Below are 21,077 nucleotides of genomic sequence, written 5' to 3'. Positions count from 1 at the left end.
TGGGCATTCAGATTCCTAAAAGCTCCTCAGGTGATTCTAATATGCAGCAAAGTGTGAGAACCACAGGCATGGAAGTTAAATGACACAAGAAGTAACTGTGGATCCAAATCCAGCATGTGTAATATGCTACAAAGTCAATGAACCACTTTTTTCAAAGAGAGTGGTAAGAAATATTATAAGAGAGGAAACAGAGCTCTTTAGAGAAGTGATCAATTCCAGAACTGGGGCAGAGAAATTACAAAATGAACCTAGAGCATTCTGTGGTGCCAAAAAGTAAAGCAGCGCTCAGAAATAGATGGAGACATACCAAAGGGCACAGGAGCCAACCTGAAAGATCAGCCAATGGCCAAAGGTAGACCAGTTTGAACAACACAAATTATCATAGTACTGCATTATAATCCAGAGTACTCAAGAGCCTACGCAGATACCAAGTAAATGACTGAGTAAGTAAATGGGGGAGAAAGGACAGCTCTTCCTTACAAGAAAGAACTCTAATGTGAAAAAGAGTAAGGACAATAGAAAATCACACCACTGGAACACAAGAGTGTTTATGACAAAAGTAACTGCTGAGGGGAAAGATCCATCAGTGAATGCTAAATCACTGGGCAAAAATTTGAAGAGAAACAGAATATGTGCCTTATCTCAAAGTATCTCCCCCAAGATATTTATTACTAACAAAGGAAAAAACAGCAACTTTATAGTGCCAAAATCTAGTAGTGTACCTTACCCAAGTGATCAAGGTTAACACTGCCAAAAATAAAATGTATCAATATTATGTAGCCCAACATGATACACTAAGAAGGGCATATAACTTGAGGTATTCTTGCCAAAAATGCATAATCTCATGACAAAATATCAGACAAACCCAAATTGAAAAATATTCTACAAAACACCTGGCCAGGACTCTTCAGAAGTATCAAAAGTTCTTATGAAAGACAAGAAAAACTAAGAAACTGTCACAGACTGAAAGAGACTAACATGACACTAACAATTAAAGGTAATTTGGGATCCTGAATTGGATCTAGGAATAGAGGTTCATTAGCAAAAAAAAAAAAAAAACCTGGTGAATCTGAATAAAACCTATAGTTTGGTTAACAGTATTAAACCAAGGTTAATTTCTTGGTTTTGATAACTACACTATGGTTACGCAAGATGTTAATATTAAGAGAAGCTGGGTAGAGTATATCTATTTTCATAACTTTTCTATAAATCTATAATTACTTTAAAGTTTTTAAAAAATCTTGGGAGATAAAGAAGTCAAAAGTAATTACATGGGCCATGTTTAAATACTGAAACAACTAAGAAAATTTGAATACGGGCTAGTCATTGTTTTATATTAAGGAATTATTTTACTGTGACTATATTAAGAATTAATTAGAGATCCATCTTGAGGTATTTCCAGCTGAAATTATATGATGCTTGTGATTTGCTTTAAAGTATTTCAGGAAAGGGGCGCCTGAGTGGCTCAGTCGGTTAAGTGTCTGTCTGCCTTCAGCTCAGGTCATGATCCTTGGGTCCTGGGATCCAGCCCTACCCTTGGCTCCCTGCTCAGCGGGGACTCTGCTTCTTCCTCTGCCCGCCCCCCGCCCCACTCCCCGCTTATGCTCTCACTCTCTCACAAATAAAATCTTTTAAAAAGAATATTTCAAGAAAAAGGCAGGGGGGTTTATATACACACTGCCAAAATGGTGATAATTACTGAAGTTAGGTAATGGGTACCAAATTTTCACTTCCACTTATTAGGAAGAAGATTTTGTATTATTTAATTATATGACTGAAAATGTTAGGCTTTGTCTATATGTGTATGTGATTTGTTTTCTTTGAAAGGAGGATTACAAATAGCCTTTTATTTTGTTAATTTTTATACATAAGATACATAAACTTTATGTTAACCATTTTTAAGTGTATAATTCTGTGGCATTAAGTATACTCACACTGTTTGTACAACCACTACTACAATCCAGCTCCAGAACATGATCAAAATGTTTAGTTGAGATTTAAATTTTAGTCATTCATTTTTTGGACTACTTAATATAATTCACATAGTTCAAACTTCAAAAACATTCAAAAAGGATATAAAGTAAAAAAGAACTATCCCAACTCTGGCCCTGGCCATCCAATTGCCCTGTACAGAGGCAGCTGATCTTATTTGCCCAGACATATTTTAGACACTTGAGCAAATTACACACACACATACCTTTTAGGGCAACTGGTAGTATATTATTCACATTTTGATGCTTTGTTTTTTGTTCACTTAAAAATGTATCTTTAAATCTAACATACTCTAAATAATCTCCTTCCCTCAAAGACCCATGCAACACTCTTGAAGCTTTCCCAAACCACCAACATTAATAGTAACCTCATCGTCCTATAAATCAGTTATTTGTAATTACTAAAATTGGATCTCTTCATCTGACACTTTGCAATGCCAAGATCATTTTATGTATATGAGCTGGTTCACTAACAAGAGTGGACGTGTTATATAATATAGTGCTTTGGACCTAATACACAGTAAATGTTGATCTCAAGCAAGGGATCATCACTGAATAACAAACAAAACTTAATATTAATGATAAGGTTTTGGATATAAAATATAATTTCAATAATATAAATATAATTTTAAAATTTTCATTTATTCTACTTATTTGTTAGTTGGTTTATTACTATCTTCAAGATTGAAAGTACTTCCAAATTTACAAAAACTCACTGCAATGTCTTCTTGCTCCTGGTGAAAATGAACCACATCAGGCTACATTCATTTTACTTCTTTGATAATTTTCTCCTCTGAATTTTCTGTTTTCTGAAACTATTATTTTGGATATCCAATCTTTTGAACTAATCCTTGTATGGTCTTTTTTTTTTTTTTTTTTAATCTTAGTTTTCAACACTTTTCTCCCACCTGTGGAAGAGGCAGTCTATCTATGCAATACTGAGATCAAACTTTACAGGGTCAGAACATACAATCATTTGAGATTTTGACAATAGCACTCTCACCCTATACATATATTAGTAAAGGTGATATGATTAATGAAAGAATCTAAAACTTTGCCCCAGACTCTTCCACATAAAGACAGCATCTTCAAGATGTTAGTGTGCTTCGAAGAGACATGAGGCCCGTAAGTTTGGATTCACCATCTTGAGAGATCGACCAGGCAGACGAAGATATGAAAGACCAAAAAGTCCAATCCAACCTTAAAGAACTTATGTAATTGTGAATATAGAATTTCTAAAACTTAACTACAGAATCCTTATTTTTGTAAATTATTAACATCTCAGAGAAGATGAGCATTCAAATGAGCAGCTGAAAGGAGGCAAGACTTCTAATTTGCTCAACTCTTCTACTTTTAACTCTACAATCCCAGAAAAATCACTTAACCTCCTAGAGCCTCCGTTTTCTTACACTAAATCTTTAAGAATGCAATTTTAAAGAGTCACATACATATTATTAACACCAAAGACGACTATATATATATTTAAAGATTTTATTTATTTGACAGAGAGAGAGCGAGATAGGGAACACAAGCAAGGGGAATGTGAGAGGGGAAGCAGGCTTCCCGCTGAGCAGGGAGCCTGATGTGGGGCTCGATCTCAGGACCCTGGGATCATGACCCGAGCCGAAGGCAGACGCTTAATGACTGAGCCACCCAGGCGCCGTGTGTGTGTGTGTGTGTGTGTGTGTGTGTGTGTGTGTGTGTGTGTGTGTGTGTGTATAAGATTTTATTTATTTATTTGACAGAGACACAGCGAGAGAGGGAACACAAGCAGGGGTAGAGGGAGAGGGAGAAGCAGGCCTCCCACAGAGCAGGGAGCCCGATGTGGGGCTCGATCTCAGGACCCTGGGATCATGACCTGAGCCAAAGGCAGACGCTTAATGACTGAACCACCCAGGCGCCCCAAGATGACTATATTTTTAATTGGAAAAGTATACACTACATATTTCCTTTTCTTTCCTCTTACAACTTAGTTCATTTGCTCTTTATAAATGTGTCTATTTTAAGTTTCTCAAATTTTTCTAAACGGCAAAGCTAAGAGTACTTTTCATAATTGTTTTCAGATTTCTACTAATTTTATGGTCTAGGTGACCACACAGCTCAGAACAGTGCCAGTTTATTAATAATTTTTCTGGGTAAGAACATGATGTCTACTTTTACTCTTAAAGTGCCTCAGTCTGAATGATAAAGTCTATGGACATCCTATCATTGGGCTGTTGTCACAAATTCTTTTTTATGTTGCTATATCTGGAATAAAATTTTCATTAAAAAAAGTTATTGCCAAAAAGTAATTCAAAAAAATAAGCTGGGGTTTTAGTCAAAGGTTAAAACTGTTTTTTAATACAAAGTTGTTTATTAAATATTTGGCTAACTTTAGTCAATGTATACTATGCTTGCTTAATGAACAATAGTCCAACTGTTATGGACTGAACTGTGTCTCCCCAAAATTCAGGTTGAAGACCTAACCCCCCCCATCTGACCATATGTGAAGATGGGAATAAGGTCGTAAGGGTGGGGCCCTAATCCAATACAATTGGTGTACTCCCAAGAGGAAGAGACACCAGGGATGCAAGGCACAAAGAAGAAAGGTCAAGTGAGGCAAGAAGGCAGCCTCTACAAGCCAAGGAGAGAGGCCTCAGGAGACATCAGATCTGCTGACACCTTAATTTTGGACTTCAAGCCTCCTGAATTTTGAGAAAATAAATTTGTTTTTTAAGCCACCCAATCTGTTGTGCTTTGTAATGGCAGCCGTAGCAGACTAATACACCAACATTCATGAAGAAACATATTCCAAACATTCCTCTTACCTGGATATGCATATCTCTCTAACTTGCTGAGGTGTCAGAGCAAAAATAAAAAACTTCTCTTGAAATCGTTGAATACTGCTTTGAACTGGGGAGGGAAAAAAAAAGATAACATTCCAATATCCAATATCCAAAAGATAACAAATCCAAGGATGTAACCATGTGCAATAACAATGCATTTCTGATCAAGAGTCTGTCAAATTCTGAAATTTTTATAATTAAAATACTCCAAAATAAAGAAGTAGTAAACTGCAGTCATCTTGGAATCATGAAAGCAAAGTCACTTTAAAACAGGCTCAATTTTAAGCATTTAGTCTTTATTCTAAAATACTAATTATAACATAGACAAAATATAACACAACTGTTCAAAATTATATTTCATCCTTGACTACAGCATTATCAAATGAAAACTTGAGGAAGTCAACCCCCCCCACCCAGAACTCTATATGTAGGTGATCTTTCGTTTTATTTCTTTGTTTTGTTTTCAACCCTTTATATTCAGCTACACAAAACATTAATATAAAATTTTAAACTTAAACTTCTAAGTTGATCAAATGAAGATACATAATTATTTATATATAGAAGAATATCTAGTTTAAAAAATTACCTAATGAAGTCATCCTTAACTATCTTATTAAAAACTGAAATCTATTTACTTCACAAAGAACTTTATAACACATTTATTCTGAGGTATTATTCAATGATGTTCTAGCACGCAATAAAGCAAAAGCTAATATAGAGAACTTCTGCTTCCTAACAAGTACTGCAACAAACTCACAAGGCAAAATGGCTTGTGTGTGTTACTCGCCACAGTTTTCCTGGTACATAAAGATAAATAAGATGCCAGTTAAATATCCAATGTCAGAGGCCTTCCATCCACAAGCCACAACAAATCAAGAAAAATATTAACTCCTTGAGTAAAACACTTTTCTTTAAGCACAGTTTATTATAGCAATTATGTGCCTAGAAATCATTCCATAAAGTGGCTCGTATTTTCCCAGAACATTTAAAAAAGGAGGGGAGAAAGAAATGTGGCTTATGACAAAGGCCTAAATATTAAACAAAATGCTAAGTCACAAACATAAGTATGGGGCAAAAAACACAAACACACAGCTACAGTACTTAAGTCCCTCCATTTCTTCAATCCTATTCATTCAACTCTTTATTGTACAGATTTCACTTTCCACTCTCTACCCACAGTTAAGGTCATTTCCCACTCTCTATCCATAGTTAAGGTCACCAATGACCTCTTAACTGTCAAATTGAATAACCTTTGAGATTAGAGGTGAACACACTGCATTTTCAGAGTTAATGGTATAAGCACTCAGTCTATCCAGCCAGAAACCTCAAAATGTCTAACATAGGTACAAATGGAGTCCCAGAGGGAGAAAACAGGGCATTAAAAAAAAAAAAGTTTAGGAAATAATGAAAGAATACTGATTAACTCATGGGGGAAGGGGAAGCCCTTACAGATCAAAGCTCAAACAAAGTAAATACAAAGAAAGATACCTAGTCACATCAAAATCAAACTACTGCAAACCAATGATGACTATAAAATCTTGAGAGCAGTCAAGGAAAAAAGACACATAACATACAAAGGAAAAACAGTATGAATAAAGGCAATGTAAGCCAAAGTCATCTTTAAAGTGGTAAAAGGAAAAAACTCGCTGGAAAATTCAATACCCTTCAAAAACAGGGTTAAATAATGACTTTTAGATAAACAAAGGCCAAGAGAATTTTTGAAAGCAAATAAGCAATACAAGTAATGTAAAAGGAAATTGTCAGGATAAAAAGAAATGATACCAAATTCAAAACCAAATTTTCAGGAATGAAAACCACTCTAAACAGTAAATTAATGGTAAAGGTAAAAGAATATGTTGTTTTTTTCTTATGATTTCTTTATAGCAAAAGTGGGGTGCCTGGGTGGCTCAGTCACTTAAGCGTCTGCCTTCGGCTCAGGTCATGACCTCAGGGTTCTGGGATCAAGCCCCATGTTGGGCTCTCTGCTCAGCAGGGAGTCTGCTTCTCCCTGTGCTCTCTCTCGCTCTTTCTCAAGCAAATAAATAAAATCTTTTTAAAAAAATAAATAAAAATAAAGCAAAAGTAATGGCATTGAGAGGCAGGATTTTTAAGATATGTAGAAGGAAAAGATATGACAATAGCAAAAAGGACAGATAAATGAAATTATCTACCCAAGAGCTGTGATTCTTGCTTCATTAACACAGCTTGATTAACACAGATCTCCCCAGAGACAGATTCATTCCTTGTGCACCAAAAATGTCAGGTTTCTACTACAGCAAAGCTGGGTGCAGGACCTTGGGTCAATTCACGCAGCGTAAGTACCAGTATTTGAGGCCTTGCCTGGGTGACTGGAGTCAACCCACCCAGAAAAGTACCCATATACCATGAAACTTACCTTGAACCTGGAAGGCTTCCATAGTCAGTATATGCCAACATTTATGTACAATTCACAGAACTTGCAGCCTATTGTTTGCAGTTTATATCTTAACATTTTTGCAGAGGCTTTTATTTTTCTGACACAGTTTTGAACTCATTATTTGATGCTAAATTTTCTGTCCAAAATATAATACCAAATAACTACCCTGTTTCTACAAAAAAAATGGATGCTTCATCACTGTGTACCATAACTGAATTCCAGGAATTTACAGCAACAAAAAAATAGTGCATATGCTAATAAAATCCAATTTGTATTAACACTGACAATTTTTATATACAGAACAATTTTATTACAGAACAGCAGCCAAAAGCACACCTAACGTGCCATGAGGTAGACCTATTAGCTAGACTGTCACTTTAATACAGATCAAGAGAAAGAATGGCAGGATATAAAGCAGTAAGATGCAGGTTTTGCAGTGTATTTTCTTCCCATTAGTGTCTCCAACTTGGGATCAGAAAACCAATTCTACACAGACTCCACGAACACTTTTATGTTAACAGCAGCAAATGACAAAGGAAAAAGACCATGACTCAGGGGCGTGAATCAGATACGACTTTATTCAAACCCTTTCCTTTTTTAACAATCCTCCATAAGGTAAAGGTAGATTCTATTTTTCAAAGACAGCTACAACAATATCTCCCTTCATGCCCTTCTCATAACCTTGACATTCTTTCAATGAAGCAGTGGGGTCTCTATCACCCTCCCTTTGAACTTGAATGGCCCCTTGTGACTGCTTTAATTGATGGCATAAGTGATGCTATATAAGTTGCGAGGCTAGATCATAAGAGCACCATGCACTTTTCCCTTGCTCTCTGGGGACACTCTTGAGACCCAGCTCTCATGCTCTAAAGAAGTCCAAACTAGACCAGAGGAAAAAGCCTTATATAGGTACTCTAGCCAACAGCCAAGCCGAATCCAAGCCAACAGGTAGCAAGGATACTGCACGAGTGAAGATGCCTTCAGATGATCCCAGCTTCTAGCCATCAAGTCACCCCCAGCCCCTAAGTCTTCTCAGCTAAGACCCCAGACATCTTAGGGTGGAGACAAGCTATCCACACACTGCTGAACTTCCAATTCTTAACAGGGACAACCCACCAACATAATAAGATGGTTGTTTTACACCACTGTACTTTGGAATGGTATATTATACAGCAATAATAAGTAAAACTGTGCCACAATTTCATGAAGTAATTTTAGCATTAATCTTATAAATCCCAGGTTCTAGCATTATATCTAGCTTCATTTATAATTACTAACTGATGAGGCCTGCTGATATGACATAATACTTATGACTATTCTAGGTTTGTGGATATTGATTCTTTCTACCTTTTTAAGCATAAATGGACCAGAATATTCCTGTATCCTCATCTTAGCCCTACTGGTTATTACCCAAGTGATAGGAAATTCACGTAAGATCTCCAAGTCCTTCTTTACTCCTCAATTAAAATGGGAGTAACTTTTTGCTCATCTGTTTTTTTAAAGGTCTTATTTACTTGAGAGAGAGTGCGCGTGCACTCAAGAGCAGCAGTGGGGGAGGGGCAGGGCGGGGCGGAGACATGCAGACTCGGCACTAAGCATGGAGCCTGATGCAGGGCTCAATCTCAGGACCCTGAAATCATGACTTGAGCTGAAATCAAGAGTCAGACGCTTAACCGACTGAGCCACCCAGGCACCCCTCATCTGCCTTTTAAAGGCTGTTTTGTGGGGGTCATGACCTCAGGATCATGAGATCGAGTCCTGTATCAGGCTCCGCACTCAGAGCGGCATCTACTTAAGATTCCCTCTCAGGGTGCCTGGGTGGCTCAGTCAGTTAAGTATCTGCCTTCAGCTCTGGTCATTATCCTGGGGTCCTGGGATTGAGCCCTGCGTTGGGCTCCCTGCTCAGTAGGGAGTCTGCTTCTCCCTCTCCCTTGGCCCCTCCCTCCCTGCAAGGGCTCTCTCTCTTTCACTTGCTCGCTCTCTCTCTCTCAAATAAAATCTTTTTTAAAAAATTCTCTCTCTCCCTCTCCTCCTCCCCCCAGCTCACAAAAAAAAATTAAAATATTTAAAAATAAAGGCTGTTTTGTGGATCAAATGCAGTAACATATGTGAAAGTATTCTGAAAACAATACAGCACTACACATGTATTTTCAGTTCCAGAAATCCTAATCAAAAATGTCTGCTTTTCAAAGATAGCAAAATTTCAAGAAAAAAAAAAATACCGTCCAACAGATGCATTTTGCCAACTATTCAATAATAATGACTTTTTCTTGGTAAGATATTCAGGTAGAAAGGGGCGCCTGGGTGGCTCAGTCGTTAAGCATCTGCCTTCGGCTCAGGTCATGATCCCAGGGTCCTGGGATCGAGCCCCGCATCGGCTCCCTGCTCCGCGGGAAGCCTGCTTCTCCCTCTCCCACTCCCCCTGCTTGTGCTCTCTCTCTCGCTGTGTCTCTCTCTGTTAAATAAATAAATAAAATCTTTAAAAAAAAAAAAAAGGTATTCAGGTAGAAAATATTTTAACATGCCTAAAAATGTTAACTATTGTTAGTAAAATAGGAAACTTCCCAAGCTCCCCCACAGCAGAAAGTTATATGGACATCTTTTGATAAACTGGTTTAGATTTGGTCAAGAATGCTTCCTAGCAATGCGTGCCTAGGGTAACAGGAGCTTATAAAATGGCCCACCCAGGGAAGAGATAAACCAAGATGTTTTATAGGCAGTTTTGTGGGTTATCATGGCTCTGTCTAGCTAATCTATAAATAAAATAATTCACAACGTAACAATGAATAGTTTATTATACTGCATCATCTAAGATCTCTACCCTGAGCTATTTGCTGCCCTATCACCCACCAATTAACTGTACCATTGCTGCCAATCAAAGAATACTCTTACTTAATTCCTTTTCCCATCATATTTCTGCATCAAAAAGTGGGGAAACAACCCTCAAACATGTATAAATAAAAACATACCCAAAATAATATTCTCATACAGTTCTAATAGAAGAAATAAATATACAAAGTTCTGTTCTATATTCGCAAATTAGCTGGTTTTTGGTAACCCGTTTCTTAACACATTGGAACAGGCACACAGAATGCTTTCAGTGAACACTTGAGTGATTCTATATTCCAATGTTCAATTGTTTACAAATAGTTATCATTGAACATTGCTTTATGTGAACACTTTTTAAATGATAATCCTATATACATACCTAAATTTTTCTAATTTAATGAAATTCACTCAGAAACCTGAGTCATTTGAAAGAATTTTATCTAGACAGAAACCATCACTATATTAATAATCATCAGTGATGTTTAATATGAGAAGACTTTTTTCCCTATACAACAGCTGCAAAGATCATGTGGGGAGAGTACTGAGGTTTCATGCTTCTTAGAAAAACAGTGACTTTAATTCAGAACTATGAAACAGGAGAATAGTTACCAATTTTCAATCACTAGAATGAGTTCAATCACTAGAAATCATTCATTTCCTGTACCCCAGTCCTCTTCTTCAGCCTCTATATCCTATTAGTCATTAAGTCCTGCTTTCTAAAATGTTCTTATCGGCTGCTTCCTCTCCCTTTTCACTACCACCATCCTACTCAGAACTATTACATTTGGTACAAATGAAATAGCAACGTTGCCTCTCTGCAGTCTCCCATCAGAACACAAGTGCAGAGCTGGTCTCCCTTAGCAGCACTATCATCACCCTTTCTCTGCTCAAAACTGCTCAGCAGCGTCCTATTTCAGAATGAACCCAGTCTAAGCTCCCTTATCTATAAGCGTCTCCATAACAACAGCCCCTCCTCTTCCCTCGCAAACCTACATTTCCCTTGTCTCCCCAAGTCTTACTCTCTATTCAAAACAGCTTCCTCAGTCAGGTCTCCTAACTATGCCACTTTCATTTCTACTCCTGTGACTACTCACAGTTCTCCCCTTCCTTGGTGTTTCCTCTCCTATAAATGCCATTAATTCAAAGTAGACAAATTCATACTTCAAAGCTCCTTCAAGTCTCACTCCTACTCCAAGAAGTCTTGACTGACTTCCCCATTCCTGAGGCCTACAAAATATGTGAGTTTCAGATACACAATTTATAGTTCTTCATCATACAGGCACATACCTCATTGCTTCTTGCTCTCGTGTTAACACTACCTCCCCAGCTAGGTAACAAACTTCCTAATGGCCATCTTATACTTCTGGCTTCTCCACAATTAGACTACATGACCATACCCAAATTAAATCCTCATTATATACTCGTTAACTGGGTTAATAAAAATGTATACAGTGTCTGAATTTATCCAAACTCCTTAGAAGTGAGGTTCTATTTTAATGGCTTTCCATTAGTTGCACATCACTTTAAACCTATTCAACTGTACCCGAAAGCTTAATGAGTATTTCCTAATAATCAGGAATTTAAGAATATGAAAAGATGCTGATTCTTATTAATTTCTCATCTTTTAGATTAAAGATTAAAAGACCAATAGTAAATTAAAAGACCAATGCTGATGAGGGATAGAAAAAATTAATACATTCATACACTGCTGGATTATAAATGGGCACAAGGCTTCTGAAGCAATTGCTGAAACAAAAGCTGAATATCAAAATACTAAGTACTTATACTCCTTGACTAACTTCACAGAGGCATTATACTTCATAAACATTCACCCAAGTATTCAGAAGCACATATGCAAAAATGCTAACAGCAGCAATGTCTAAAAAACTGCAAGAATAGTGACTCACAATGCTGTATACTAAAATACTTTCAAATAAATGAAAAACTGAGAATCACTGAAAATGTCCACCACGGAATACTGGTTAAGTGATGGTACATCTACAAGATAACAGGTCTATTTAACCCACAAATCTGTATTTCCAAGAAACACTGTTAAGAAATATTATCACAATGCAGAACTCCAGGAGGTGCTATTGGCAGAGGATACTAGTACAACAGTGTCCTCTCTCACTAGAAATGTGGCAAAGTAGCTCTGCAGATGGAAAAAGCCTTTTTAATGAATAGGAAGAGAAAGAAGATGACTAAACATATGCAGAAAAACAGTTTACTATTGATACAACTCTAGCTGGATAATATATGACTTTATAAGGGACCTTTCCTTTCTGTTATATTTCTATGATGTTTGAATTTTCAGTTACTAGCATAAATTACTTTTGTAATCTGAAAAGCACAATGAAGAAGTTTTAAGGAATTAAAGGCTCAAAATACATTGAAGGTATTTCACAAAATACCAAACAGCTAGATGTAGCAACATACAAAGCTTATAAAACAGAGCGAACGAAAAGAGCTAGTCACAGAAGAGATCTCGTCTGCTCTCGGAAGCTAAGCAGGGTCGGGCCTGGTTAGTACCTGGATGAGAAACATTACTTTTTTTTAAACACATATATTGTAAAACAAGAAAAGGAGAGGAACATAAACTCAGAATAGTGATTTAACTCAGAAAAGGCAAGGAGATGGCGTGACGATACTGCCAATGTTTCTTTTTAAAAACCCAGGCAGTGGGGGGACACTGGAGCAGCTCAGTCAGTTAAGCATCTGACTTTTGATCTCAGCTCAGGTAACAATCTCATGGTCCTGAGTTCAAGCCCCGCACTAGCTCCATGCTAGAGCCAACTTTAAAAAACAAACAAAACAAACACAAAAAACAAAACTAGGTAGTGGTTTCACTAGTGTTCATTTCACTGATGTTTTTTATACTTTCATGTTTTATATATATTCTTTTTTGTACAGATTAAATATAGACAAATTTCTTAAATACAAAATTCCCAAAGGGATTTCATCTTCAAAAGTTGTCATAAAAAAAAAGAAGGAAAAAGACGAGAGAAAGAAAAGAAAAGAGAAGAAGAGAGAAAGACGGCTTGTGAAAGCAAATCAGAACAGCTATATAAGGGAGGAGAACAGAGATTTCTGTTAGTTTTTGAATTTTGGTATTATCCATTTGTTATAAAAACCTCAGCTACAGAGAACCTCATTTAGTATTGTGTACACTCTTATTTTTCAGATGCCACAGTTTACCATTTTAAATGCTAAAATATTTTTATTTTAACCATGCTGAATGGAAATAATTCCAAACTAGAAAACTGTATTACAATGTATCTCTTTTAATAGAATATATACATCATGGTTGTTTCTTGGGTTCTTTTTTTAGCATCAATACATGGGCCATGCTGTAATAGCAACTCCCTCATTACTAACGGGCTATTGGTTTCAATATACCAAGAGGTTTGGGAGTAACATATTTTGACCTCTTGTGTCTATTTTTTCTACCATGGCTCTTCTAGTCTCTCTCATGTTGTCAATTAATTCCTACTTAACAATATGTTGATGGCTTAGAAATCATCTAATCAACTGTATATAAAATCAAGAATACACAGACTGGCTCGCAGATGTCAAGAATATGTGCTTTGAAATATGGATTTGATATCTCTTTTGATTCCTGAGGATTTTTAATTCTCAATCCCCAAATGTAAACAGGTTTCTCTATAGCAGGATTCCAAACAAATGGACTTCCCCAGAATTTCTATTTTTATGTATATTTTCAGTATTATAAAACAATAAAAATTAAGGAAACTTCTGGATGTCATTACATTGCTTGAGACACTGTGACACTGAAAGTTTTCAATTAAAGGTCATTACTAGAAATGATTAAGTTTTTTCCACTTTCATTTGGCAGACTACATGCTGATGTGGATTTTCTAACTTTTTACCTCCAAGTCTAAAAGAGCATTTCTTAGATCACTGTTTTATCAATCTGACAAAACAAGATTACACACATTAAGAAAATTCTTTTCTTTTTCTCCTTAGGGGAGGCAAGATAAGGAAATGTTTATTGTTTTAAAACAAGAATCAGTTTATAAATTCATAAAAACAATGATAGGCAGGACTCTTGAAAAACATATGTATAGAGAGTTTTTAGCTCAGGGATAAAAGTTACTTCATAAGCCCTAAGGTTATATGTTATCTCTTACATTCTAATTTAAACTATGAGCAAAACGTAGGTTTTTCTTAGCCACTCTTCAACATAAAATACAAAATTATTTTATCTAAGTGAAATCAGATAGGAAAATTTTATTTTAGTAAACTTATAAAAAGCCTACTACTCTCCTTTAACCTTATGAAGGTAATGAAAGAGAAACGCTATGAAATACAGAAAAGCAGAAAACTCCAATTTCTATTTTTGAACTAAACAGAGAAATAAGGAAAGAAAATCACAGAGCCTGGTGCACCACTGATGCTGATGAGTAGAGAAGACACATGGCTGCATCTTCTTTCGAGGCACGCAACCAGGTCTTTTTCAGTCCCTTCCACTGTAACCGCAACCCCACAGGCCCTCTTATACCTTCTCCAGCCTCACCTTAGCCATACTCCTGAGGAGTCCCATGAGGGAGGGGCACCTAAGCATATTACCAATCTGAATCTTTCTCAAAATACATACAAAAAGAAAAAAAATAAATTTGCAATAACTGCTGAGAAAGAAACATGGGACTGAGCCATGATATGGTCCACTGGTATAAACCAAAAACCATGACAAAGGTAGAAATAAAAAGAATTATGGAACCATTTTAACCAGATAAATGAACCTGTTTAAAAAAAAAAAAAAAAAAAGAAGGTAAAAGCACAAAAGAAAGGCAACTGGGTAATAAACATTTAAAAATGTTTACTGCAGTTATTAATTTTAAAAACAAAAAAATCTAAACAAGATACAAGCTTTCACCAGTCAAAATCACCAAGATTTGTTTTTAATAACACCTAATAAAGGCAGGAAGAAAGGCAATGAGAGACATTCTCTCACTTTGTTCCTGTAATGTAAACTGGCACAGCTTTTCTGGAAACTTCAACAACATGTTATCAAGAGTCTAAAATTAAAATGTTCTTACTCTTTGATGCAGTAGTTTACTCATAGAACTTTGTACAAATAATAAAACATAAACACAATCCTTACTTCATAATGAATATAATGAAGGGATAATGTATTACTCTACCTGCCTGGCTAAGTATTGCTAAATTAAAACATTTAAAGCAAGGAGAAAGGGGCTGGGAAAAGCACAGCCACTGTGGCCTGCCATCAATCAGGCCGTACTGACTCCATTAACCCCAGTCCTACCCCTCAAAATTTCCTTCAAGATATACAGCAGCATAATCCTCTACAAAAGGAAAAGAACATATTGATATATTTAAGAGCGTTCTCAAATGACCTGAAATAAAAAGAGTTTTTCCCAGGATGAGGAAAAAAAAAAAAAAACTCCCAAATTAACTATGAAATGCCATTCCCTAAACAATTTATTTCATCAAAAATTCCAAATACCTCTGTAAATAATTTCATTAGGCAATAAGAAATCATACCATAACAAAGAAGCCATTATGTAGGTAAGAATTTGTTAAAGTCCCATGTATCAATTTTTGGTAATGATAAAATTTATTACATTTTCTGAGCACTTGTCAGATATTAAAAAAGCTAAATACGTTTGTCAAACTCCACGTGTCAAATTAAGTATAAAACGTTTATTTCTTAGGAAAACAGTTTAAACACTATGTTAAACAGAAACTAAATCTCTGTAAAAACACCAAAACACAAATTACAGACAGCAAGCAATATTTGTAGTACCTGTTCCCACACACACAGAAGTAATTTGAGTTCTAAGCCATAAAAATGCTGGCATGATGAATTAGCAGTTCTACACTAGATTTCATTCATGGTTGCCAATATTTTTTATCTGGCATTTATTTGGCATTAATGTCTCAATTTTAGAGTACTAACAGCAAATCATTAATCACTAGTTGAAGGCCTCTTGTTTTAGTTATTCTCTCATCTGGAAGGAACTAATTTCTCTAACACTTACCTAAACTCGTGGGCTTGATGAGAACATCAAGGACATCATAAAAGGGCAAGTTCTTTAACTGCACATCAGGATGGACAGGAGGAATTGGGGGAGACGGCTGCTGCATCTCAAACGTGGGCTTAGTATCTTGAAGCAGCACAGAACCAACAGGAGAGGCCGGTGAGTGCGGTGTAACTGACGATGAAGGCAGCGCGTGGATTCCGGCCACGGCCAAGTCAGGTTCTACAGGTGATGAGCTACCATCCAAATTGAAAACCGAAGATTTGATTGTGGATAAATCAGAAAGTCCTTCAAGAGTCCGTGGGTATCGGCGTCTGTACAATTCTCGGATTTTAATCTGAACCGCAGGGCTGCAGCCGCTCTTCAGTAAATGCAACGCCCTCATCAGGAGGTCATGCTTGCGTCCACTTTTATTCCGTCCAGCAAAGCCTAGTAACACTTGTAGTTCAGAAACCCTAAAGCTAGAAACCATATTCTAAAAGGAAAGAAGGAAAAAAAAAAAAAAAAGGACATAAGCCAAGAGTCCCCTCAAGCATATAAAAACCCCATCTAAAATATACTGTAAAATCCGATTTTACCAGCATTTTATCGCCTGCTATATGCTAGTACCCAGCATTTTCACATACCACTTAGAATTGATCCTATTTATAGAGCCACTGCCCGCCCAAGTTACATTCAAGTCATGGTATTAATTATGGTTTGCTGTATTATTAATTTTGATAATCTATGGTCTATCAGTTTCTACTAACCACCTCACTATCTGATGATGCTCAAGCGTAAACCCGTATTTGCTCTATGATTATGAAATTTATAACCAATGAAAATTTCCTTTTCAAAATTAAGCCCTATCAACACACAATGTAATGTTTGTTACAGTAAGGTCATAAATTAACCAAACAAAAAATTTGATTTTTGCAAAATTACATGCATAACTTCCAATGCTAAATAGTAAATCTACAAAATCAAGACAAAATTATGATCCAAAAATCCAATGAATTTTTCACCCCAACTCAATTAAGGAACAGACAACATAAGAAAGTAAGTTATTTTTAAATATTAAAGCTAAAAACCACATACATCTTATTTATCATACTTCTAAAACAAGTGAAATCCACAGCTGATGAGAAAAATGTTGTTTGTTGTTCTTGGGTGTGAAATGAAGGTTATATGCGGTTCTTGCTTCACATTTCACCATCTATTTATTCAACAAAACCTAACAAATACTTTTAATTATTTGCTGCCTCTTAAGTCCACCTACTTGGTGAGTTTCAGAACTTGGGAGGTTAAACCACACTTGGGTCAGATTTACTTGTACACAAGTGCCCCATCTAGTCAGAATGAAGAGTAAGACCTGGAACTGACCCTAAGGAAACTTTGCCCACCCCTCCTCTCTGAGTTAACACTCCAGAGCTCCGTGGGATTCCTTCTCAACCTGGTAGGTCTGCAGGGGCAACATCTACAGCTGGTACCAAGTCAAAGAAGTCCTCTGTTCTGCACTTTTAAGTCTCACTGATAGTCCTGAAGCAATGATTTTTAAATAGTAGTCAGGAATAATACTTGCTAGTTTTCTAAAAAGCAAACAAATTTAAACATATCAAAGTAATCCAGATGTACAACTGTATCATAATTCTATCTCATATACTGTGTCTCCATATCTCATATCACACAAGTCAGAGACCATTAAGTTGTAATCCTAGCAACCATTTTTTATACTCAACTAGCACTGTCCAGTAGAAAAAGGAATCACATATTTAACTCTAAATTTTCTAGTAGCTACGTTAAAAGTTAAAATTTTAATATGCTTTATTTAATCCAATATATCAAAAAAATTATTTCAACATGTAACCAATTTTTGTGATTTAAAAATAATCCATCTTTTCTGAGGTGCCTGCATGGCTCAGTCAGTAAAGCATCCGACTCTTGGTTTCAGCTCAGGTCATGATTTTCAGGGTTGTGGGATCAAGCCCCATGTTGGGCTCCTCACTCAGTGGGGAGTCTGCCTGAGCTTCTCTCTCCCTCTCCCTCTGCCACTTCCCCCGCATGTGGGCACACTTGCTCTTTCTTTCTCTAAGATTAATAAATAAATCATAAAAAAAATCCATTTTTTAAAAGTGTCAATGAGAGGGGCACCTGGGTGGCTCAGTTGGTTAAACCGCTGCCTTCAGCTCAGACCATGATCCCAGGGTCCTGGGATCGAGCCCCACATCGGGCTCCCTGCTCATGCAGGAAGCCTGCTTCTCCCTCTGCCTGCCGCTCCCCCTGCTTGTGCTCTCTCTCGCTCTCTCTCTCGCTCTCTCTGTGTGTCAAATAAATAAATAAAATCTTTAAAAAAAAAAAAAGTGTCAATGAGACATTTTTTAATACTAAGTCTTCAATATCCAGTGTATTTTACAGTTGGAGCCTATCTAACCATATTTCAAGTGCTTCAGAGCCTCATGCAGCCAGCAGCTACCACACTGGACAGTGCAGCTCTAAATCACACTCTAATAGCAACATACAGCACAACGCACGGTCATTACACTTCAAATCGCTTCGCTTCCTCCATGTGTTAAAATGAAGATTTTATCTATCTTATCCCAATGCAATGGACAACAAAGATGAAAAACAAGAAAATTCTTGGCCTATGTCAAGATGTTACAGTTTACTCAAGGTTTCGTGGATAAAAAGGACTATGACAGCTTTCTCAAGTGTCTTGCCAAGCAAGAACACAACGCATCTTTCCCAAAGTCCCCAATCCCAATACTTCAATTCAAGTTGGCTTATACTACAGTAGCGTAAGCAACATTAAATCGCAAGAACACTAACAAAGGCAGTCAAACAGATACAATACATCCAGGATATTTTCTAAAGAACTTTAACTCAGAATTCATTACTTTGCTTCCCTCCTTCTACTTATTTTCACATTATTCTTTCTTTTAAGGAGACCTGTTTTACAGAAATGACAAAAAAGAACACAAAGTCACCCTAAGCTTGGCTCTCAAAATGGAATTTCTGGGAGGTCTCATGCCACTTATTTCCAATGATAACTTTATTTGGCAAAGAATGCTAATGCAACTGACCCTATTAGCTATTGTAAATATACAAACAAAAAGAAAGAAACAGATAAGGGCTCACAACATGAATGCAGAATCAGGACATTCTGAAGCAAAAAGAAATCCCCCAGTTTGGGGAAGGGCAAAGGAAAGGACAGCAGACAAGGATGGTCTCTGTATTGCAAAATGCTGCAAAGATGAAGTACTACTGAAAAGGGGCGGCTGTGAGCCCACGATACCCCGTGGGAAACTTCACAACAGCAATCAATAGTCACATGTAGGTCAAGTCCTGGCATCCAGACTCAGGATACTGGAAAAGTCACTTCATCCCTCTGGTCACCCTATTTATATTCAAAAACACATAACAACAAAACTCTCCTCTATTTAGCATTCACTATTAAGACACTCTCTTCTCTAGGGAGCTAAGTCAAATTCTAGGACTATGTTTTTCTTGGCAACCCTGCTGGATCCCATTTCTTCTTAAAAAGCAAACAAACATAGGCAGCACCTTAACTAAGTCTTCAACCAAATTTCAGCTGTCCCCAGGTAAGATGATCCCGCTATCCCTACCAAGAAGGGATTTTAGCTACTGTTCTCCACCAACCTCCACTATCTATATCTTTCATATAATTTTTTCCAAGTGGACTTTATCCAGTCCACCCTGATGCCTCCCAAAGTCTGTCTTCTAATACTTCAGTGACAATTGCTAAATGCTCTACACAAAAGAATTTCTCAGTAAATGCTTGCTAACTGATTTTAAGGAAATTCTATGAACCAGAAATACGATGGCCAGACTGATCTTTAAAAAGATATATAAACAATCTGGATTTCTAAACAAAAGATAATATAAATTAAGACTAGGACTTTAGGGCGCCTGGGTGGCTCAATCAGTTAAGCGTCTGCCTTCTTCGGCTCAGGTCATGATCCCAGGGTCCTGGGATCAAGTCCCCCACTGGGCTCCCTGCTCAGCAGGGAGTCTGCTTCTCCCTCCACCCCTCCCCCTGCTCATGCTCACCATGTGCTCTCTCCCTCTCGCAAAAATAAATAAAATCTTAAAAAAGAAAAAACATTAAAAAAAAAAAGACTAGGACTTTAAATCAACCTTGTTTATCAAATTTAAGTAACAACAATATTATTTAAAAAAATTAAAGCTGGGTCATCATATAATTGGAACATCACATAGAAGAGTGAAGGCAAGGGCGCCTGGGTGGCTCAGTCGTTAAGCGCCTGCCTTCAGCTCAGGTCATGGTCCCAGGGTCCTGGGATCGAGCCCCACATCGGGCTCCCGGCTCCACGGGAAGCCTGCTTCTCCCTCTCCCACTCCCCCTGCTTGTGTTCCCTCTCTCGCTGTGTCTCTCTCTGTCAAATAAATAAATAAAATCTTTAAAAAAAAAAAAAAGAAGAGTGAAGGCAAGCTGAAGGTGCTATATTTAGAAAACCTCATTAAGGAAGTAAATATGACAGTTACGTGCAATAACCCATGAGTAAAAAGATTTCCCTGAGACTGCTCTTAACTCTTAAATATAAGATGGAAATTGCACAAGCAGTCTGGAATTTGGGGAAGTTCTAATAGGTTGGAAGTCATGGTAAAGATCAACACAAACTTTGTAAATAGATACTCCATCCACTAGGATGTATAATACGAGGTAAGGAAAGGAACTGCTGAGGGAAACTGATAGATCACATTATTAACACTGCCTATCCCAACTATAATATTAAAACAATTTACATCTTCACTTATAAGTAGTAATGGACAAAGAAAAGCCACCAGATATATAATCAATACATCAAAGGACTGACCAACCCGTAAGAGAAACTATGCAACAAATTAGAAAGATACTACAATTCCTAACTTCTGCCCATTTCAGAGGTTAGGAGGCCTTAGTTCCTAGCACTGTATCCCTGTGAATTCACATTTTCCCTATAATTAAATCCCTTTTACTTGAGAGACCATAGGTGGATCT

At 36.9% G+C, this 21,077-nt stretch overlaps 1 protein-coding gene across 10 annotated transcripts in view; it reads right to left on the bottom strand.

The window, feature by feature from the left end:
* PIAS2 (protein inhibitor of activated STAT 2) overlaps positions 1–21,077 on the bottom strand; it is a 117,825-nt gene that overhangs the window by 76,853 nt on the left and 19,895 nt on the right. For all 10 annotated transcript variants that reach the window (XR_012380022.1, XM_073898252.1, XM_073898248.1 and 7 more), the window contains 2 exons: positions 16,082–16,556; positions 4,799–4,883 (listed from right to left, as the gene is read on the bottom strand). Coding sequence is in view for 9 of the 10 variants with exons in the window: in XM_073898252.1 (XP_073754353.1) it covers positions 4,799–4,883; positions 16,082–16,556 (560 nt within the window). In the remaining variant the exon portion in view is untranslated. The remainder of the gene's footprint in view (positions 1–4,798; positions 4,884–16,081; positions 16,557–21,077) is intronic.

Source organism: Callorhinus ursinus, unplaced genomic scaffold (assembly GCF_003265705.2).
Source record: "Callorhinus ursinus isolate GAN/ISIS: 27379988/994484 unplaced genomic scaffold, GSC_fseal_2.0 scaffold11, whole genome shotgun sequence".
NCBI classification, from domain to species: Eukaryota; Metazoa; Chordata; class Mammalia; order Carnivora; family Otariidae; genus Callorhinus; species Callorhinus ursinus.
Note: the sequence above shows the minus strand (reverse complement) of the source record. Positions and strands in the feature narration are given on the sequence as shown.